This window comes from Pantherophis guttatus, chromosome 14, assembly GCF_059756535.1.
Source record: "Pantherophis guttatus breed Tessera chromosome 14, ASM5975653v1, whole genome shotgun sequence".
NCBI lineage: Eukaryota > Metazoa > Chordata > Lepidosauria > Squamata > Colubridae > Pantherophis > Pantherophis guttatus.
In genome coordinates, this window is record NC_142076.1 from 2,820,520 (window position 1) to 2,838,978 (window position 18,459).

Here is an 18,459-nt window from a genome sequence, read left to right on the forward strand (position 1 = left end):
ACGCTACTCTGAAACATCAGCTCTGGCGACACGAAAAGGGTTTGCATGGAGGGCAGAACAAGCAGGGGGAAAGAGCCTGGTTGATACATACGGTTTGATTTGTGGCTTCTGAATCCATGCCTGGTTTCGAGATGGTGAGGTCAAACGTGTATTCCACATCTGCTTCCAGCATGGCCCGAGGGATGGTGACCAGTCCTCCTGTGGCACTGAAGTTGAGGCCATGTGCACCTGGTGAATTCTAGTTTGTGTGAGGACAAAGAAGGAGAAACTCTCAAAGCCTGGAGAGAGTTAGTTGTGTTCCAACTGGCCAGATCCTAGGTAAGCTTTAACCTGGACCACCAACCCTCTCCATTGTGTTTTCTCACAAAATAAAAGATGAACTTACCCCACTATAACTATTTCTAATATCTCTGCGGCAGGGGTGAAATTCAAAATTTTTCCCTACTGGTTCTGTGGGCGTGGCTTGGTGGGCGTGGCAGGGGAAGGATACTGCAAAATCCCCATTCCCTCCCCACTTCTGGGGGAAGGATATTACAAAATCTTCCTTCCCACCCCACTCCTGAGGGAAGGATATTGCAAAATCCCCATTCCCACCCCACTCTGGGGCCAGCCAGAGGTGGTATTTGCCGGTTCTCCGAACTGCTCAGAATTTCTGCTACCAGTTCTCCAGAACCTGCTGAATTTCCCCCCTGCTCTGCAGGTGTAGCTGAGTAGAAGAAGCTTCCAAGATAAGGCTTATCTTCATTGCAGTATTTGAGAATAGTACAGTAAGTGTAATAAACAATTTGGTCATACATGCTGTTGATGCTGAGTTCCAAATGTTAGGAAGATGGAAAGGACAAAAAGACTAGCCACATCCTTAAATCAAGGACAAAGTAGAGATTCTCTAGGCTCCCCTCTGCCCCAAAGGAGGAAGCCAAAGCCGCAAATGAAAATATATTGGTTATAAGCAACCATCTGAGTTATACTCGGTTCGGGAAGAAAAATTTAAATTAAAATGTTTTTGTAAAACAGACCAGAGGAGTCCAGAGGAGACCCACCAAAATGGTAAGTAGCTTGGAATACAGCACCCATGAGAAGCATTGGGTGTGTTAGGGCTAGAGATGGGAAAATCCAACAGCTGTTTTCGAACATCTGGAAGGAGTCATTTTCAGAGGTGTTCCAGAAGACAGCAGGATATGAAAAAAGGGGTTTATATGAAAAGGAAGTTGAACTGGGTTGGGCACTGGGAAAAATATCGTAGCACTGCGAGCTGTTCACCAGTGGGACAGGAAGCGGTAGACTCAATTTCTCAGAAAATGTTTCGTGAGGGTGGATGGCCAATTGTGGGGATAGCTGCAGGAATTGGGTTCCATCATCTCAAGGCTATCTTCCAATTTTTACATTCTGAGGTTCTATAATTTAACACTGTGTTTTAACTCAGCAAGAAAAATGTAGGCAGATTAAGTGGCTGATCTGAATCAAGAATCTCAAGTCACTCCTAATCAAGAGTGCCAATCTAGCTCAAAAGCCACTTGAATTAATTCACAATCAAATATTCTCAATCAGATTTGTGTCTTTCTGTAGTCTTCTGTTTTGAAAGCTCCTCTTTTCTTGCGTTCTTGAAAAAAAAATCCCCACTCCTTTCTTAATCCCCCTCACCTGCAAGACTAAACAATTTTCTTCTGTTTGCTTTTGCCTGAGATTTTATGATTCTGCTCTGCTGTGAATGACCCCAGTTGCTCACAACCAGATAGAAAAACTGACAGAAATAAAACTCAGGCAACTGAACAGAAGAGGCAGCTTGCTTAAAGTTCCCCACTATCCTGTCAGAGCTGAAGAAGATTCTTGGATGAGAAGCGAATCGTCTTCAAAAGAAAAAAGAAAAGAAAGAAAGTCTAGTTGCCTCCTGAAAAAAGCACCTTTGGGACAACCTTGACCTGGATGACTGAGAATCTCTACAGACTTTTAGCTATGCAATTTGGGATAAACACCCTTGGAATGGTGTGGGAGTAGGACTGGATTTCCAGAGGGGGAAAAAATTGCAGACTACAGGAACCAGGAGGACCACTCAGGTGACCCTGAGGATACAGATAAATCTCCAAGTGGCCTCAACGACCCTCTTAAAGGATGCAAATGACCAGGTGTCTGCAAGGAATAAAAATCCTTCCATTCCCCACCATCCTGTCAAGAGCTGAAGAAGCTTCTTGGATGAGAAGTGAAACGCCTTCAAAAGAAAAAACAAGGAAGTCCAGTTGCCTCCTGAAAAAGCACCTTTGGGACAACCAGGACCTGGAGGACTGAGAATCTCTACAGACTTTCAGCTTGCTTAAAGTGCTTGCTCTGTCTTGGTCTTAAGCAAAGCTTCTTTTTGGGAGGCCGAGTGGAAACTTTCCTACCTAGGAAATGAACAGGGCATTTTTCAGAGCAGCTCAGCCTGTCTAGGAAGGCACTGATGTACATGTGAGATTGCTCGCTGGGCTAACAGTTACATCTTTCAAGGAGAACCCTGGTATTTAAACGTGAAGAAATAAACAACTACATTTAAATTCCAAAATATCCAATGTATTAAGGCTAAAAGTTTTAAATTACTAGTAGGTGGATTCCAGCTGAAAATAAGCGGAAACGCCTCAACAGAAAGAGCTTTTTGTCTGTGCAACCAAATACAGAGATGTGTGGAGAGACTGGATTTCCTGTACCAGGCTGAGAGTGAGTAGCAAAGACCATTGGCAACACTTGCATTGCTTGGCATTCTTGGCTCAGCCACTGGCAAGCTGGAGGTGCCACGTGCGTCACGATCTGTGGCCAAAGTCACAGCAGAAGTGTGAGGGATTACAGGCTAGCCAATCGTATGCCCTAAAAGTTCAAAGCGATTGATGGCAAAAGCCAGATCCTGAATTTAGCTGGGTGGAGAAATTTATTTATCTATTAGTTTCATTAATTGATCTGCCACCCAACTTACCAAGAGGCCACTCTAGGTGACTTACAACCAAGTAAAAATAGGGAGTCCCTACCCTGAAGGAAGTGCTCCCCAACTAATCTAAAGCTCAGTTCAGGGGGCAACACCCAGGTTCACTTAGAATAACAGAGTTGGAAGGGACCTTGGAGGTCTTCTAGTCCAACCCCCCTGCTTAGGCAGGAAGCCCTACACCATTCAGGCAAATGGTTCCACTTACTTTGGAAGAGGAGATGCAAGTCCAGTGATAATATAACGGTGTCTGTTCCCAGTCTTCCCAGTTAGGGTCATAGGATTTCTCGCCATCCAAGATCAAGTCCCGGGTGCTGGACCACACACGGTACGATCCTCCATCAATGATGGGCACCAGTTTATTGGGCAAAACTGTCACATTGGCAAAAATGCTTTTAGACAGAGGAGTATCACCGAAAGAGACCAAGAATTTGAAGCAGTAGTTGCCGAGATCCAGGGTAAGCTTGGGAATGACCAACTGTGGCCGGCTCACATCCACGTTGACCAACCGGACTTTGGCAAAAGCCTCCAGGTGTAGGCAGCTCGGGGCTTTGTAGATCTCCCAGAGGTAGGCAGTCTGGTACCTGGTGCATCCTCGCAAGTCAATCTGGGCCTCCAGATAATTCTTCTGGGATCTTTTCATAAACACCTGAGCAGGTAAAGCAAGCTCTGCTTCTGGTTCCTCGCACTCCAGGATTCGGACCGTGACCGTGCAGTGGGCAATGGAGAAGCTGATGAGGTTGGTGGCATTCACCCCCACCGCATAATCGCCAGGCCTCAGATAAACATGGCTGACAGATGGCACGCTTGTTTGCACAGCTGGAGAGCCATCCCCAAAATGCCACCAGAACAGGACTTCTTTGGCACTGGGCAGCACGGAGGCTTCGAACCAAGTTGTGCGGTTGACAAAGGAATCAACGGGCTGGATGGAAAGCTGGAGGATGAAATCTTGGACTTGGATCACCACAGTTACGTTCAGGCTGCTCAGACTGTTGAAAGCGCACAGGTGGATGTCCAACTGCCCCGCTGCTTCTGGGGTGTAAAAGACACTTTGGCCCTCCAAGTGAACCTGGGAACGTTGCTGCTCTTTTACTAAGGTGAACTGCCAGACGTAAGACACCTGTGAGCCGCTCTCAATCCGAGCTGTGAACTGTTTCTCCACCGCAGCAGGCATTCCTCGTTCACAGCAATCGGTGATCTGGAGGCCACGCACGGCCTCCAGCACCACGATAAGATGCTCGGCGTAAGCCACACTTACTTCATTCTCTGCAGTTACTCTCACTAAGTACTCTCCAACCTGGCTGAACTTGTAGGTGAAGCTGGAAGTACTGAGGATCTCGGAGTGGTTACGCCCGATGGTGATCCCATAGCTCACGGAGGAACCAGAAGATATTTCAACCTCAAAAGAGACCAGTTCCCCTGGCTGCAGCACGTCCTTGCTTACGCTGAGCTTCAGACCCTGGACTGCGTCTTGCACCGTCAAATTGAGGCAAGCTACGTCCCAGCTGATGTCATTAGAAGCGTTCAAGCAGACAGGGAAAATTCCTGCCACGGGAAAATTGAGAGCCACCCTTTGGCCTGAGATGGTTTTGTCCTGCATCTTCCACATCCAGAGTACGTCAGATCCCCTTTCAAGCTCCCCAGCAAAGTTCACCACGGTGCCCGATTCTACAGAACTGCTGTTTGGCCTTACGATCCTAATCTCTGGGCCCGCTACTGGTTCCTGCACGCACACCACAAGGGACGCATTGGCAGAACCAAACTTGTTTCCTGCCACCACGGCAACGGTTTGGGCGCCTGGACTCGGGAAAGAGTATGCGATGGTACTGGAGGCTGTGCAGAGAGAAAGGCCATCTTCAAAGTGCCAAGTGTACAGCAGCCCACTTCCGGCAGCCGCAATGACGCTTATGTTAACAGTTGTGTTGACTGCAGCAGGATTGGGGGTGGCAATTGGCTTTAAGGCGCCCACCTCCTCAATGAACTCCACTGTCTTGTTGACGGCTGAGCTTCCCAGCATGTTGGTGGCTTTCAGATGGACAGCAAAGACGCCTGCTTCCAGAATGACTAAGGAGAAAGCCTTCCCGGTAAACGTCTGCACAGGGTGACTTTCCTTCAGGACAGTCCAGCTGTAAGAGATGTTTGTTCCGTCTTTCACGGCTGCTTGTAGCTGCAGCGTCTTATTGGTGGGGAAGTAAATGTTGTCCAGGAAGTCTCCCCCAGTGATCTGCAGCCCTTCTATCTGCTGCAAGACATAGACGAAGATGCTGCTCTGCAGGCCCCCGATCTCATTCTCGGCCGTCACAATCACATTGAACGTCCCAACGGAGCGAAACGTGTAGGAAATGGTGGAAAGACCCGGGATGGGAGTGCATCTGTCGCACAAGATCCAAGAGTACCGGATGGCAGTGCCCGCCAGAAGGGTGGCCGTGAAACTCACAGAACCGTTCAGAGGCACCACCGTCCTGCTGGCATTAATGCTCAGGCCCTGCAGGCGCCTCTTCACGGTCACGTTCATCTTGGCCTCGTGGAAGCTGACATCGTTCCAGCACGTCAAACTGATGGTATGGGTACCGCTCTTGTTGTAAGAATGGGTGATGAATTTTCCCAACTGGGACGTCCCATCCCCAAAGTACCACAAATAACTAACTTTGGTCCCAGTGACATTGGCCCAGAAGAGATAAACTTGGTTCAGCTCCAAAATCTTTGAGCTGTTTGATTCAATCTTGGCCACCCCAACCGGCTCCTGGACTTCCACTAATGCTGAGACATTGTTGAAAGAGACATTGTTGCAGACGGTCACCATGACCATATAGTCACCTGGACTTTTGTAGGTATAGCTCACTTCGGTCCCACCAAACCTGGCAGAGTCATTCGTCCCAAAGTCCCAAAGATAACGGTAGCGGTAAGGCGGCAAGGCTGTGACTTGAAATTTGGTCTCGTTGCCAAGCCACACCAGTTCTGGCCTTACCGAAAGTGTCACGTTGGTGACCTCTGGCTCCACGCAAATCTCTGTATAGTACTCTGCTCTGTTGACCTTGCTGGAAAGGACCAAAGACAGGAAGAAGATTCCACTGGTGGTGAAGTTGTGTATCACTGTTGGATCCCCATACACGGTGATGTTGGATGAGCCGTCGCCGAATGTCCAGTCAAAAAAGTAGTTTTGGGGATTACCTGAAACGTGAGCTGTGAGCTGCACTTCAGGGTCTTCTCGGATACAAGAGGAAGGCTCAATCTTGAGCACCATTAGCACAAATATCTGGATGGGCACAGCTCGGGAAAGAGAATTAACTGGATTCATGGCAGTTACGTTTACGGTGCAGTTCATCTCCTTTAAATAAGTATGTTTTACGGATGCCAAAGGAGTCTCCACGATGGTCCCATCACCCATGTCAAATATCCAGGTGATATTATCTCCTGTTTCCACAGAAGCGCTGATCTCAATCGGAGTGCGAAGCTCTATGGTTTCATTCAAGGATACCCACAACCCACTGATCTCTTCAAAGACCCGGTAATGCTGCCATGTCTCAACAGTGCTGATGGTGTTATTGGCTTGCACCCTGACTTTGTACGTCCCTCTGGAACTGTAGGTATGGACTACGGCGGCCTGGCTTTCCACAAATGCTTCTGAACCATCCCCAAAATTCCAGGTATAAGAAACTCTGAAGCCAGAGGGCATCGCTTGGGCTCCAAAGGTGACAGGATGGCCCACCACCAAAACATCTGAGGCTACTTGCATGGTCACTTCTGTTAGGTAAGCATAGATGTGGACAGGGGTTGAATAAGTCAGGTTCTCAAATTCATTGGAGACTACAACAGTCAGGCTGTATTCACCTGCAGGGGAAAATTAGAGAAAAAAAGAATCAGAACTGTTCATTTTTCCAATGGATCAGAAATCCAGGTCAGGATTAAAAATCAATACTGCTGAACTCACACAGTCCGCCATGCTCAAGCAGGAAAAACCAGGCCGTGCTTTCACGGGACGGCCTGTGATCTCAATACAAACTACCCAATCTCATTTCCGTCACTCAATCTATAGCACAGTGTCCAACCTTGGCAACTAAAACTTGTGGACTTCAACTCCCATAATTCCCCAACCAGCATGGCTGACTAGGGAATTCTGGGAGTTGGTCCACAGGTCTTAAGATTGCCAAGGTGTGTACACGTACACACACACACACACACGGTCCATAGCTTGCCAGGCAAACCTAACCAATGTATTTCTCCTCCTTTCAGCCATGCCAGAAGTGCCTCAACCTTGCTGAGCAGGAAGCCAGGTACTCTGATAAACTGTCAGCAAAGCCCCCTTGATGCGGTGGTCTTTCCCTTGGACCCCAGGATGCATTGCAAAGGAAAGGGCTTTTGTTACACATGGATGCAACAGCCTGAAACTCAGTTTAGCTCTTTGTGCTGATAGAAAGAAGGGCCTACCGATTTCTAAGAAATCAGGTTTATTCCCCCGCTCCAGATGTTCTTATCTGGAATAGGATTTGATTTGATTTGATTCTTTGCCTCAGGAATGGCAAATTGAGATGACCAATAATTCCCTCACTGCAGGCCGGAATGGGACTACTTGCCACGGCCAACTCGCCATGGGACAATTCAACGCGGGATAATTCAAGAGAAGGACAAGTGTACTGCACCCAGCCTCAAGGACTTCTAAATTGAGAAGGGTCAAACCTAAAGCAAGACAAGGCCTGCTGCAATTCACTTGTCCCTTTCTTGATTATTACGCTGTCAACTCTGAAGTGAACCTGACAGGGGCCATCTTTGAGGCTTCAGGGTTGCCACACTGTGAAGAAGGGACAGGGAGGGGGGACATAGTTAGATGGGGGTTTGTAGTCAAAACAAAATAATTTCCTGTCGGAACCAAGGACATTCCAACAGGTGGCTGGGGAGAGGAGGAGTCCAGTTACCATGCAACCAGAAAGCACTTTGATTGGACAATGTGACTGCTTCAGGGGGGGGGGATTTTCTGGGGAAAGGGGGAACTTTCACTTTTTAATCAGGTGAAGACCACGGGAACTTTCAGAGTCAGTTTTCACCAGTTTGTGTCAATATGATATCTCCAATAAAATTGTTCTTTGAGGAACTTGCTTGCCTTGGAGTTCTGCTTTATATGGAGTTAATACTTGGAACTTGAACACACGCATTGAATTGTCCCACAGCGACTTGTCTCATAGTGAGTTGGCTGGGACAAGTCAGCCACGGAGAGTTGTCCTAGACCAGTGTTGGCGAACCTTTTTGGCACTGAGTGCCGAAACAGGAGCATGCATTCGCGTGCTGGGAAGTTGAGTGTCAGGGTTCCAAGTAACACCCAAGTAACTCTATGACACTGAGCTTTCAGTTTCCGACGTGCGCATGTGCGCCGGTCACCTGGTCTTCCGATTTCTGGAGCACATACACGTGTGAAGACCAGCTGGCTGGCACGCATGTGCGTGCCAGAAACCGGAAGCTCAGCTTTCCAGCGCGTGCATGCGTGCCAGGAAGCTACTCTTCCAGGTTCTGGTGCTCCCGCGCATGTGAAGACCAGCTGGCTGGTGTGCATGTGCGCACCAGAACCCAGAAGAGAAACGGGCAACAGCTGGTGTGCCTGAAGAGATGGCTCTGTGTGCCACTTCTGGTTTGCCACAAATAGGTTTGCCATCACGGTCCTAGACCCCTCCAGTCTACCTCTGAGCCACGCATCAAATTGCAACTGTCCCTCACAGTAAGGAAAAGACAGGATTGAATGGATGAATGCGAAGAGAAGGAAACTGTCCATTAGGGCAGAAAGAGAACCGACTGAGCACATCTGTTTCTTCTTCGTGGTCTTTTTCTTAGCTCAGAATTTGGAGCAGACATTTGGTTTTATTTTCATGTGATCTGGGAAGTTTGTGTTCTCATTTATTGGCATTGAGTGCTACTTCCCTTCCCTGGAATAACATCCTCCACGTTTTCACTTGTCTCAACTTCGCAGGATTAGGAAGGCAATCAAAACTGGATTGTTACAGCAGGCCTTTTCTTTGGGGGGTGAGGTAGGAGGATGAATTAAATAAGATTCACCACCACCACCTGAGAATGTATGATGCTCTGACTTTCTATGGCTCCTCAGCATTGGAATATTTAATTAATTTAATTTATTAAATTAATTTAGTTTAGTTTATTAATTTATGGCTCTATTTCTCAGTTGTTTTTAATTCTGTTTACACATGGCAGGATTGTATATTCATGCATAATTGTTATTCAATTATGAGAATAACACATAAGTCTAATAAAATAAATAAACATGCTCAGCTACTCTGAATCTTTGCTTAAAACAGGGGTGTCAAACTTGATTTCACTGAGGGCCGCATCAGGGTTGTGTTTGACCTCGGGGGCCAGGGTGAGTGCGGCCGTGGTGGGCGTGGCCAGCTCAATGTCACTCGTGTAGGGGTGCCTGTGGTGGCCCAACTGCTTTGTCAGCGAAAAGGGGCTCCCGAGCTCCGCCTCCGCCTTTCTGCCAGAGAAAACGGAGCTCGGGAGGGCCACACGTGGGCTTCCAGAGCTCCATTTTCGCTGACAGAGGCACCACGGGCCAGTCCCTCTCTGTTTCCAGGGTGGCCCCACGAGCCAGATCTAAGCACCATGAGGGCCGGATCTGGCCCACGGGCCTTGACTTTGACACCCCTGGTTTAAAAGAACATACATGAAAAGCTCATAAAATTCCCCAAACTGGATAATTGCAAATACAATCTGATTGGCAGCATTCTTTTTCTAGATCAGGGGTGTCAAACTCAAGGCCAGTGGGCAGGATCCAGCCCATGGGGTGCTTAGATCTGGCCTGCGGGTCCATCCGGGAAACAGCAAAGGACTGCGGTGCCTCTGCCAGTGAAAACGGAACTTGGGGAGGGCACCCGTTTTCACTGGCAGAGCGCTGCAGGAGGCCATCCCAGCCAAAAATGGAGCCTGGAGGGGGCTGCCCGGATCACCACAGGTGCCCCAGACATGAGTGACATTGAGCTGGCCACGCCCCCTAGCCATGCCCCTCCCCCCCAAGGTCAAACACAACCCTGATGAGGCCCTCAGTGAAATCGAGTTTGACACCCTTATTCTAGATAATCCCTTGGACTTCTTTCTCCTTCCTTTCCGTAACTGAAGTTTTCCTAAAGTTTCTGCGGGAGGCAACTCCAATCCTGAGGTTGACCTATGAAGTCCCCTTGACATCTTACCAAGTGTCTCATACTAATTCTGAAACTACATTTCTCATTAAATTTTGCAGCAAGAAGAGTAAACAAGAATCTGGAATTTATAGGGAGATCAAAATATCAAGATAGTGGTTGGAACTGCACGAATGAAGTCACCCTCTTGGCTTTTTTTCACTCATCCGCCACTGATGGCCCTGACTAGCATTCATCCATTCATCAGCAAGAAATCTGAGAGCTACAAACAGACCACAGCTAATGATCAAACAGAAGGATTTACATTTTATTTCCATGTTTATATATGTAAGTGCAAAGTAAGCCTTGGCGGGATGGGCAGCATAGAATTTTGATAAATAAATAAATAAAATTACAACTGTCAGTTGTGCTGGTTGCTAAGTGAATCACGCGGGTCATTGATTGAACACAGCAATCATTAAGTGAATCCATTGTCCGCAGTAAGTGTTTTTTGCCAGAAACCAGAAATAAACACCAGTTTCTGGCAAAAAAAAAAGATCAACATAAATTGTGGTAATAATCATGGGATGTTGCAAACTCCAATTATGAGTTAGTTGCTGAGTGCCCAAAATACAATCTTGTGACTGGGAGGGATGGGACGGGACGTGTCAGAACTTTGAATCTGGGTTTAAGTATCCCTCGGCTCCATCTTCAAACAGTCGCTAAATGAGGAGTCTCTGTATTCTAAATTAAATCACCACCCCAATTTTCTTATAAGCCAAATCCCTCCGAAATGTAGGCGTAGAAGCTAAATTTCTATAATTTCAGAAATTGTCCTTGCTGGCAATTGAGTCTTTCTCTGACCATCTTCTGTTGCACTTCATTAACCCTCCTCCTCCTTTTGCTATTGAGAGAACCAAGGAATCTAAGCCAGAAAGGGAGCTAGGGGATCCCCCTTTTCCCCCCTCCCCAAGACACACAGCAGCATCTGATGTGCAAATGAATACGCAGCAACATACAAGTACACGAACAGATGAATAAACAATAATGGCATTATCTGCAGATTGCAAACCACAACAAGCAATGCACGATGATGCTGGCTATTAAGGCAGCAAAGGTTATTTCGCAAAAACAACCCTCAAATGTCAGACCATCTTCCCAATGCCAGTTTCTTTTCCTGTCCCAATTTAGATGTTCTGGGCTGGGGAATCCTGGGAGTTGAAGTCCACCCGTGTTAAACTTCCCAAGGTTGAGAAACACTGCTGAACGTGCTTCCCTTTGTCCTCTCTCTAAACCCAATTTCTCCTATCCAAACCCCAAACTCTGCAATTTAGCCAGTTCAGAATATAGGAGGACAATCATTGCAAGAGTTACAAGAGGGCTACCTGAGGATGGCAGGACAGTCACCCAATACGATGGAAGAGAAGGAAGGACAAGAGAAAGGTGCTGCTGCTGGAGGAGATGGTGAGAGGAACAGGAAAGGAGAGAAAGTAAAAAGAGAAAAGAAACATTAGCCAATTTAAGCAAGGATAAGAGGCTCAGGGTGCGGATCCATGGCCGCAGGACTGCCTATGAAGCTGGAAGCCTTTGGTTCTGCCTCAGTTTTAGCTTTAGTTTTAGCTGGGACAGATAGTTGTTAATTATTGTGGGAGTAATCCTATTAGAACAATGGTCTCCAACCTTTCCAGCTTTGTAGACCGGTGTGTAGGGTGAAGAGATGCTTCCACGTGAGTGGCGCATGAGTGCAGCAACTCCGTATGCACAAGCACAAACGGAGCTGCGTTTGTGCACTCACTCGCCCACTGTGCGCACAAGTGGGGCTGCAGACACATGAGTGCTCGCCTACCACTTCTACAGCCCAGTTCTGAACGGGCCATGGCCCAAGGGTTGGAGACCCCTGTATTAGGGCATTTTAAGTTAACTCCAATGCAGACTTCAGCCTGACCCTTTCTTCCACTGCTTTGACTTGGTCCCCTCTCCCCAAATATCTGTGCATAGTTTACTTAATCACAATTCGCTGAAGAGATACGGAAGCTGCTGGAAGTGTGGCTCCTATTTGATTTTGATTTCAAATATCCGAAGAATTTCTCACCTGGGTCTTGGTAGACATGGGAAAGATTGTGCCCAATTTGCACCTGGTGAATCTTGGGATCTGGCTTCAGGAAGGATTCGTTATAGGGAGGATGAAACTCCAAAATGGCTTGGTCACCATCACCAAAGTCCCACCTGGGGAGTCAGAAAATGAGAAGGTCAGTAGAAGAGCAACGGGTCAGTTGTTAACTCCTGAGTTCAGTTTACTTTTTTTGGCCAAAGTAGTAAAGACTGGAGCCCATCCTGAGGGAACTTCTCTCTACTGGAATGTGTGTAAAAGGTGTATAAAAGATGTGTAAAAATAAAAGGCACAAAATGACTTTTCCCTGCACAGTTTTAAAAGGCTGCATCTCTCAAAGGTCTATGGAGATTCTCAGTCATCCACCTCATGGTTGTCAGTAAACACAAGGCACAACATAGGAGAACAAACCCATCGGGATTAGATTCAGTGGTCCATCTGCATTTAAAAGACGAAGGCCACTCTTTTGAAGATAGCAAAGTCCACGTTTTGGACAGAGAGGACTGCTGCTTTGAAAGAGGAGTCAAAAAGGCCATCTAGGTCAAAACTGAACAGCCCTCTCTCAACAGAGGGGGAGGGATACAACATCATCTATCTCCAGTCTACAACACAGTCATTTAGCAGTTCTAAGAAGGCTCCACACCCATTTGCACCACTCAGGTGACCCTGAGGACACAGATAAACCTCCAAGTGCTTCAACGACCCTCTAAAAGGATGCAGATGACCAGCTGTCTGCAAGAAGTATAAATCCTTCCATTCCCCACCATCCAGTCAGAGCGGAAGAAGCTTCTTGGATGAGAGGCGAAATGTCTTCAGAGAAAAACCAGAAAGTCCAGTTGCCTCTTGGAAAAGCACCTTTGGGATATCTCTCAAGGGGCATTTCCACTGGTCTTTCTGGACCACTCATTGGCCTGAATGCTGGGGAAGGGTGGACCTCCCCCTCTTGGTCTGCTGGAGAGCCAGTGAAAAAACTCACAGGAATCTGGCATCGACAGCCGAATCCACCGTCACGGTTGCCGACAGTTCCAAGCTGCTGTTCTGAGGGACATGGGTCAAGATCTCCGAGACCTTCAGGTCCTTCATCCTGTTCATCTCCTCCACAGTGATGTTGTAGCAGACGGTGATGTTGCTGACGTTGTTTGAGGCTGTAAGCTGGAGAGATCACAGACAAGCTGCTTTGCCACTTCATCCCCCCAATACAGGACTGGCGGCATCTGCCATTTCACAATTTTCATTGTTCTTTTTCCCTCCAGGTTACAAGGGGAATTTATAGATCGTGCTCTGCCTTTTCCTTTTCTTTTTATGTCCACTTTGCACATAGAGGCCCTCCTTTCAATCCCTTCTCACACCCCAGAATGGCATCTTGGTCAGAATGCTAAATCAGGGAAAATCATATGAAGATTTCCATTCTGCTATGAATATCCCTGGATAATCTGGGGCAATTATTCTCCCTCATTTTAGCTACGGGAGCTATTGTGGGTGGGTGGGTGGGTGGCCTTCCTGGAATCAGAACTTGTAAGCCTGACAGTGAGAATGACAGCATATGAAGATCAATGTCAAGCCATCTTGGGCCAAAGTAACAGTCAACATCCCATGGGCTGCTGAAATATAGAGAAAATCTTGATGAACTAGGCAAGGAAGGGTACATAAACTCAAGATTGCTGAGGTGTAAAGTGGTAGAATTAACCTGTGATAGCCAAGACCTTTAGCTTGTATCAGTTGCTCATTTTGGATTTGAAGTTTAACAAAACAGTTTGTCTCAGCTAAATCGAAATGGTACGCTTTTACATTGCCTATTAGGTGCATTAATTGAACATTCTTCTTTGGGCCAGGATTAGAACCATCATTTAAATAGGCACCACAAAGAAGGTTTTTCTTCCTGCATCAACTCAGGAAGGCCAGAAGCCTCAGGAGCTGCTGATACAGTTTTACAAAGGAATTACTGAGCCTGTTATTTGTACTTCTATAATTGTCCGGTTTGGTACAGCAACCATACAGGACAGGTACAGACTCCATGGATGGTTAGGACTGCAGGGAAAATAACTGTAGCCAGCCTGCCTTCGGTTGAAGACCTGTATACTGAGTGGGTCAGAAAGAGGGCTGAGAAAATATCTACAGACCCCTCATATCCTGGACATAAACAGTTTCAACTCCTCCCATCAAGACACCATTATAAGGCATTGCATGCCAAAACAACTAGACACAAAGGTAGCTTTTCGCCCCATGCCATCATTCTGCTGAACACCTAACTCTCACTTAGACGTAAGATATTGCAAAATCTCCATTCCCTCCCCACTCCAGAGGAAGGATACCTCTCCACTCCTGGGGGAACCATATTGCAAAATCCCCATTCCCTCCTCACTCCTGGGGGAAGAATATTGCAAAATCCCCATTCCCTCCCCACTCCTGGGGGAATGATATTGCAAAATCCCCATTCCCTCCCCACTCCTGGGGGAAGAATATTGCAAAATCTCCATTCTGGGACCAGCCAGAGGTGGTATTTGCCGGTTCTCTGAACTACTTAAAATTTCCAGGTTCTCCAGAACCTGTCAGAACCTGCTGGATTTCACCCCTGGGCTGTAGTATTATTACCCTTCCAAGGTCGGTAAAATGAGGACCCAGATTGTTGGGGGCAATATGTTGACTCTTCAAACTGCTTAGAGAGGGCTGTAAAACACTGTGAAGCGGCATATAAGTCTAAGTGCTATTGCTGTCCTTCTTATCTTCTTTACTACGCCCTCTTATTTGTTTTATTATGCTGATGAAGATTACTCTGTTGCTTTGCATGTACACTGAGAGTTTCAGAACTGGAGACCAATTCCTTGTGTGTCTAATCATATTTGGTCAAATAAAGTATTCTATTTCTATTTTTATTCCTATTTCTATTCCTATTTCATTACCCTTGGCAGGATAAAAAAAAGAAGAAGAAACCGTTATTGGGAGTCCCAAGGGAAGAATCTGATCCTGGAGAGTGATCCCTTGTGGAATCCCTGCCTGCTGAAGACAACAATACATCCCAGACTGCAAATCAAGCTTGGTAAAAATCCTGTCTGCCACTTGGAAAGACAGAAGGAGAAACACAATTTATGGACGAACAGTCAAGAGGCGACCTTAAGCGGGAATCCGTAGTTTTTGGCTACAGTTCCCAAAAGAGGGGCCACTAGGAGGCCTGAACTTACTGACAGCTTGTACAGAGCCGGGGACTGGTAAAGGACGTGGAAGACGTCATTGTAGAAAGTAAAGGAGCTCTTGTCATCCAGTCTCCACCTGAAGGTGACATCCGACCCAGCGTCCATCACAGGGATGTAGCTCTGCAGTGGAGGGGCACAAGCAGCAATTTCAGAAGGAGTAACCATTGTCCATCCATGCTAACCATTGTTTCATCAATCCTGGCCAAGCTCAAGATAAGCCTCTGAAGGGCTGGTGGCTTGAGCCCTGTCATCATCAGCTCTTTTTTTTTCCTGAGAAGGAACCAGCAGGATTAACTGTGAAAAAGGCAGGTCTGACATTCAGCCTCCTGCTGATGTCCAAGGCTGGGCTAGGAGCCATGGTGGTGCAGTGGTTGGACTGCAGTATTGCAGGCTAACTCACTGCTGACTGCCAGCAGTTCGATCCTGACCAGCTCAAGGTTGACTCAGCTTTCCATCCTTCCAAGGTGGATAAAATTAGGACCCAGATTGTTGGGGGCAAGAGGCTGACTCTGTAAACCGCTTAGAGAGGGCTGTAAAGCACTGTGAAAGGGGTATATAAGTCTAAGTGCTATTGTTAGTTATCTCTCTATCATCTACCTAGCATCCCTCTATCTATCTACCACTCTCTCTCTGCTCCTCTCTCTCTCACACCATGGTGGTTCAGTAGTTAGAATGCAGGATTGCAGGCTGACTCTGCTGACTGCCAGGAGTTCAATCCTGACCAGCTCAAGGTGGACACATCTTTCCATCCTTCCATGGTCAATGAAATGGGGACCCAGATTGTTGGGGGCAATAAGCTGACTCTGTAAATCGCTTAGTGTCGGCTGTAAAGCACTTCAAAGCGGTATATAAGTCTAAGTGTTATTGTTATTGCTACAGCCACAAGGACCTTCCAGCAGAAGGGGAGAATGGACTCTGCAGGGGCAAACCATTGTAGTGTTTTTGAAGTTTCCAGTGGGAAACATCAGGCCTTTCTAGACACAGGCAAAGGAGCACCTTTGAGGACTGAATAAGGATTTCACCTGAGCCATCTCAAGATCTGAATTCTGATGTGACTATCTACATCAGGGATCTCCAACCTTGGCAACTTTAAGCCTGGAGGACTTCAACTCCTAGAATTCCCCAGCCAGCTTTGCTGGCTGGGGAATTCTGGGAGTTGAAGTCCTCCAGGCTTAAAGTTGCCAAGATTGGAGACCCCTGATCTACATTCTCAGACTCTTGTGACTCTCTGAAGCTGGTCTTAAAAGACATTTTATTACCATCCAGGTAACATCATCAGCCTTAAGATACATGTATTCTCATTATTGCGTGCCTTTTGCAAATTGCTTCTTTATTTCAGACACAATTATGCAGCCTGGGAAGACTCAGGAAGCGAAGTTTCTTTCTAAGTTTCTTAGGAAGTTAAGAAACTAAAACATGTTGATATTTCACCTTGCACTCAATCCGTAGCCCACAAAATTTGAGCCATTAAAAAAAGAAATCTTGTTGGAAAAAGATTTATCAAGCCACAAAACTGATGCCTACTGTGTCCCTTGGGCACATGGGCAGCTGGTTACTCACCACACGCTTGTTCTGGAGGACTCTGGTCTCTGGGTCTGGCATCACACGTAGTCCTCGGATGGCGTCCTCTGCTTTCACCCTGACGGTGATGTTCTGTGAGCTCACGGCGTTCTTGGCCCACAGCACAACGGTGCTCAGGTTGTGCCCAATGCCCTCCAGCAGGATTACGGAGAACCAGGTGTCATTGCTCTCTCTTGCGCACTCTGCCACCAATGGAGAGACTGCTGGGGGGCAACTCCGTCCAAAAGGGAAGCTCTGGTTGCCCCCCAGCCTGCCGGAGGTTGCGTTCATCCCGGAAAGGATTTTCACCACCAGCCACGTGCTGTTGCTTTCCACGTAGACTTTGCCACTTTTTTCCGGAGGATAGATAACACGGAGGCCCGAGATGGCGGAAAGAGCCCAGAAGTCGCAAGAGAAGTTCCTCTTGAAGAGGCCATTGTTGACCGTGGCCTGCACCACATAAAGGCCAGGGCGGTGGACACTGGAGTGATTTTTCACCAGGAGTGGGACGGTCTCTTCAGCAGCCGCCAGGATCCTGAAAGGGCACCTGGAATCGTTCTGCCAGGCTTGGGGAGTGGGGTGGACAGGCCAGCTTGGGTCCCAATCTAAAGAGCTGACGGTGAAATAGCCCATCTGGGTAAACGGTTTTTGGCTGGGACGGCAAAGGAGCAAAGCGCCAGGCCCGGCATCATGCTGCACACTCACTGTATCATTGGGTTTGACAAAGGTGTCCTTGCTTCTGAAGAGCAACTATGGAAGAGAAGCACCCAAGAGTTATTTCTTCCAAAACACAATGCTCCCCACCCCCCCACCCCCCGCCCTCCGTTCACTAACTCTGAGCTAAGGATTGGAGGAAAGTGGGGGAGTGTAATGTAGATGTAGTCCAATGTAGAGAAAAGTAAAGTCTTACACTTAGGCAAGAAAAATGAAAAGTACACATATAGACTGGGTGAAACCAGGCTTAATAGCAGTGACTGTGAGAGGGATCTTGGAGTCTTAGTGGACAACCAGCTAAATATGAGCCAGCAGTGTGCAGCAGCAGCATCCAAAAAAGCCAATGCAATCCTATGCTGCATTAACAGAGGGATACAATCAAGATGAAGTGAGGTACTAATACCACTCTATAAAGCCTTAGTAAGGCCACACCTAGAATACTGCATCCAGTTTTGGTCACCACACTATAAAAAAGATGTTGAGACTCTAGAAAGAGTGCAGAGAAGAGCAACCAGGATGATTAGGGGACTGGAGGCTAAAATATATGAAGAACGGTTGCAGGAACTGGGCATGGCTAGTCTAGTGAAGAGAAGGACCAGGGGAGATAGGATAGCAGTCTTCCAATATTTGAGGGGCTGCCACAGAGAGGAGGGGGACAAGCTATTTTCCAAAGCTAGACAAGGAAGAATGGATGGAAACTGATCAAGGAGAGATTCAACCTGGAAATAAGGAGGAATTTTCTGACAGTGAGAACAATCAATGAATGGAACGGAAGTTGCCTTCGGAAGTTGTGGGAGCTTCATCCCTGGAAGCTTTCAAGAC

General features: G+C 47.2%; 1 protein-coding gene across 3 annotated transcripts in view; it reads right to left on the bottom strand.

Annotated features, from left to right (window-relative positions):
* The window catches only part of PKD1 (polycystin 1, transient receptor potential channel interacting), a 204,593-nt gene that overhangs the window by 99,779 nt on the left and 86,355 nt on the right, over positions 1–18,459 (bottom strand). For all 3 annotated transcript variants that reach the window (XM_087878425.1, XM_087878423.1, XM_087878424.1), the window contains exons 11-16: positions 16,924–17,673; positions 15,352–15,483; positions 13,149–13,324; positions 12,155–12,288; positions 3,156–6,778; positions 92–238 (exon numbers count right to left, since the gene is read on the bottom strand). In XM_087878425.1, the coding sequence (XP_087734551.1) occupies positions 92–238; positions 3,156–6,778; positions 12,155–12,288; positions 13,149–13,324; positions 15,352–15,483; positions 16,924–17,673 (4,962 nt within the window). The remainder of the gene's footprint in view (positions 1–91; positions 239–3,155; positions 6,779–12,154; positions 12,289–13,148; positions 13,325–15,351; positions 15,484–16,923; positions 17,674–18,459) is intronic.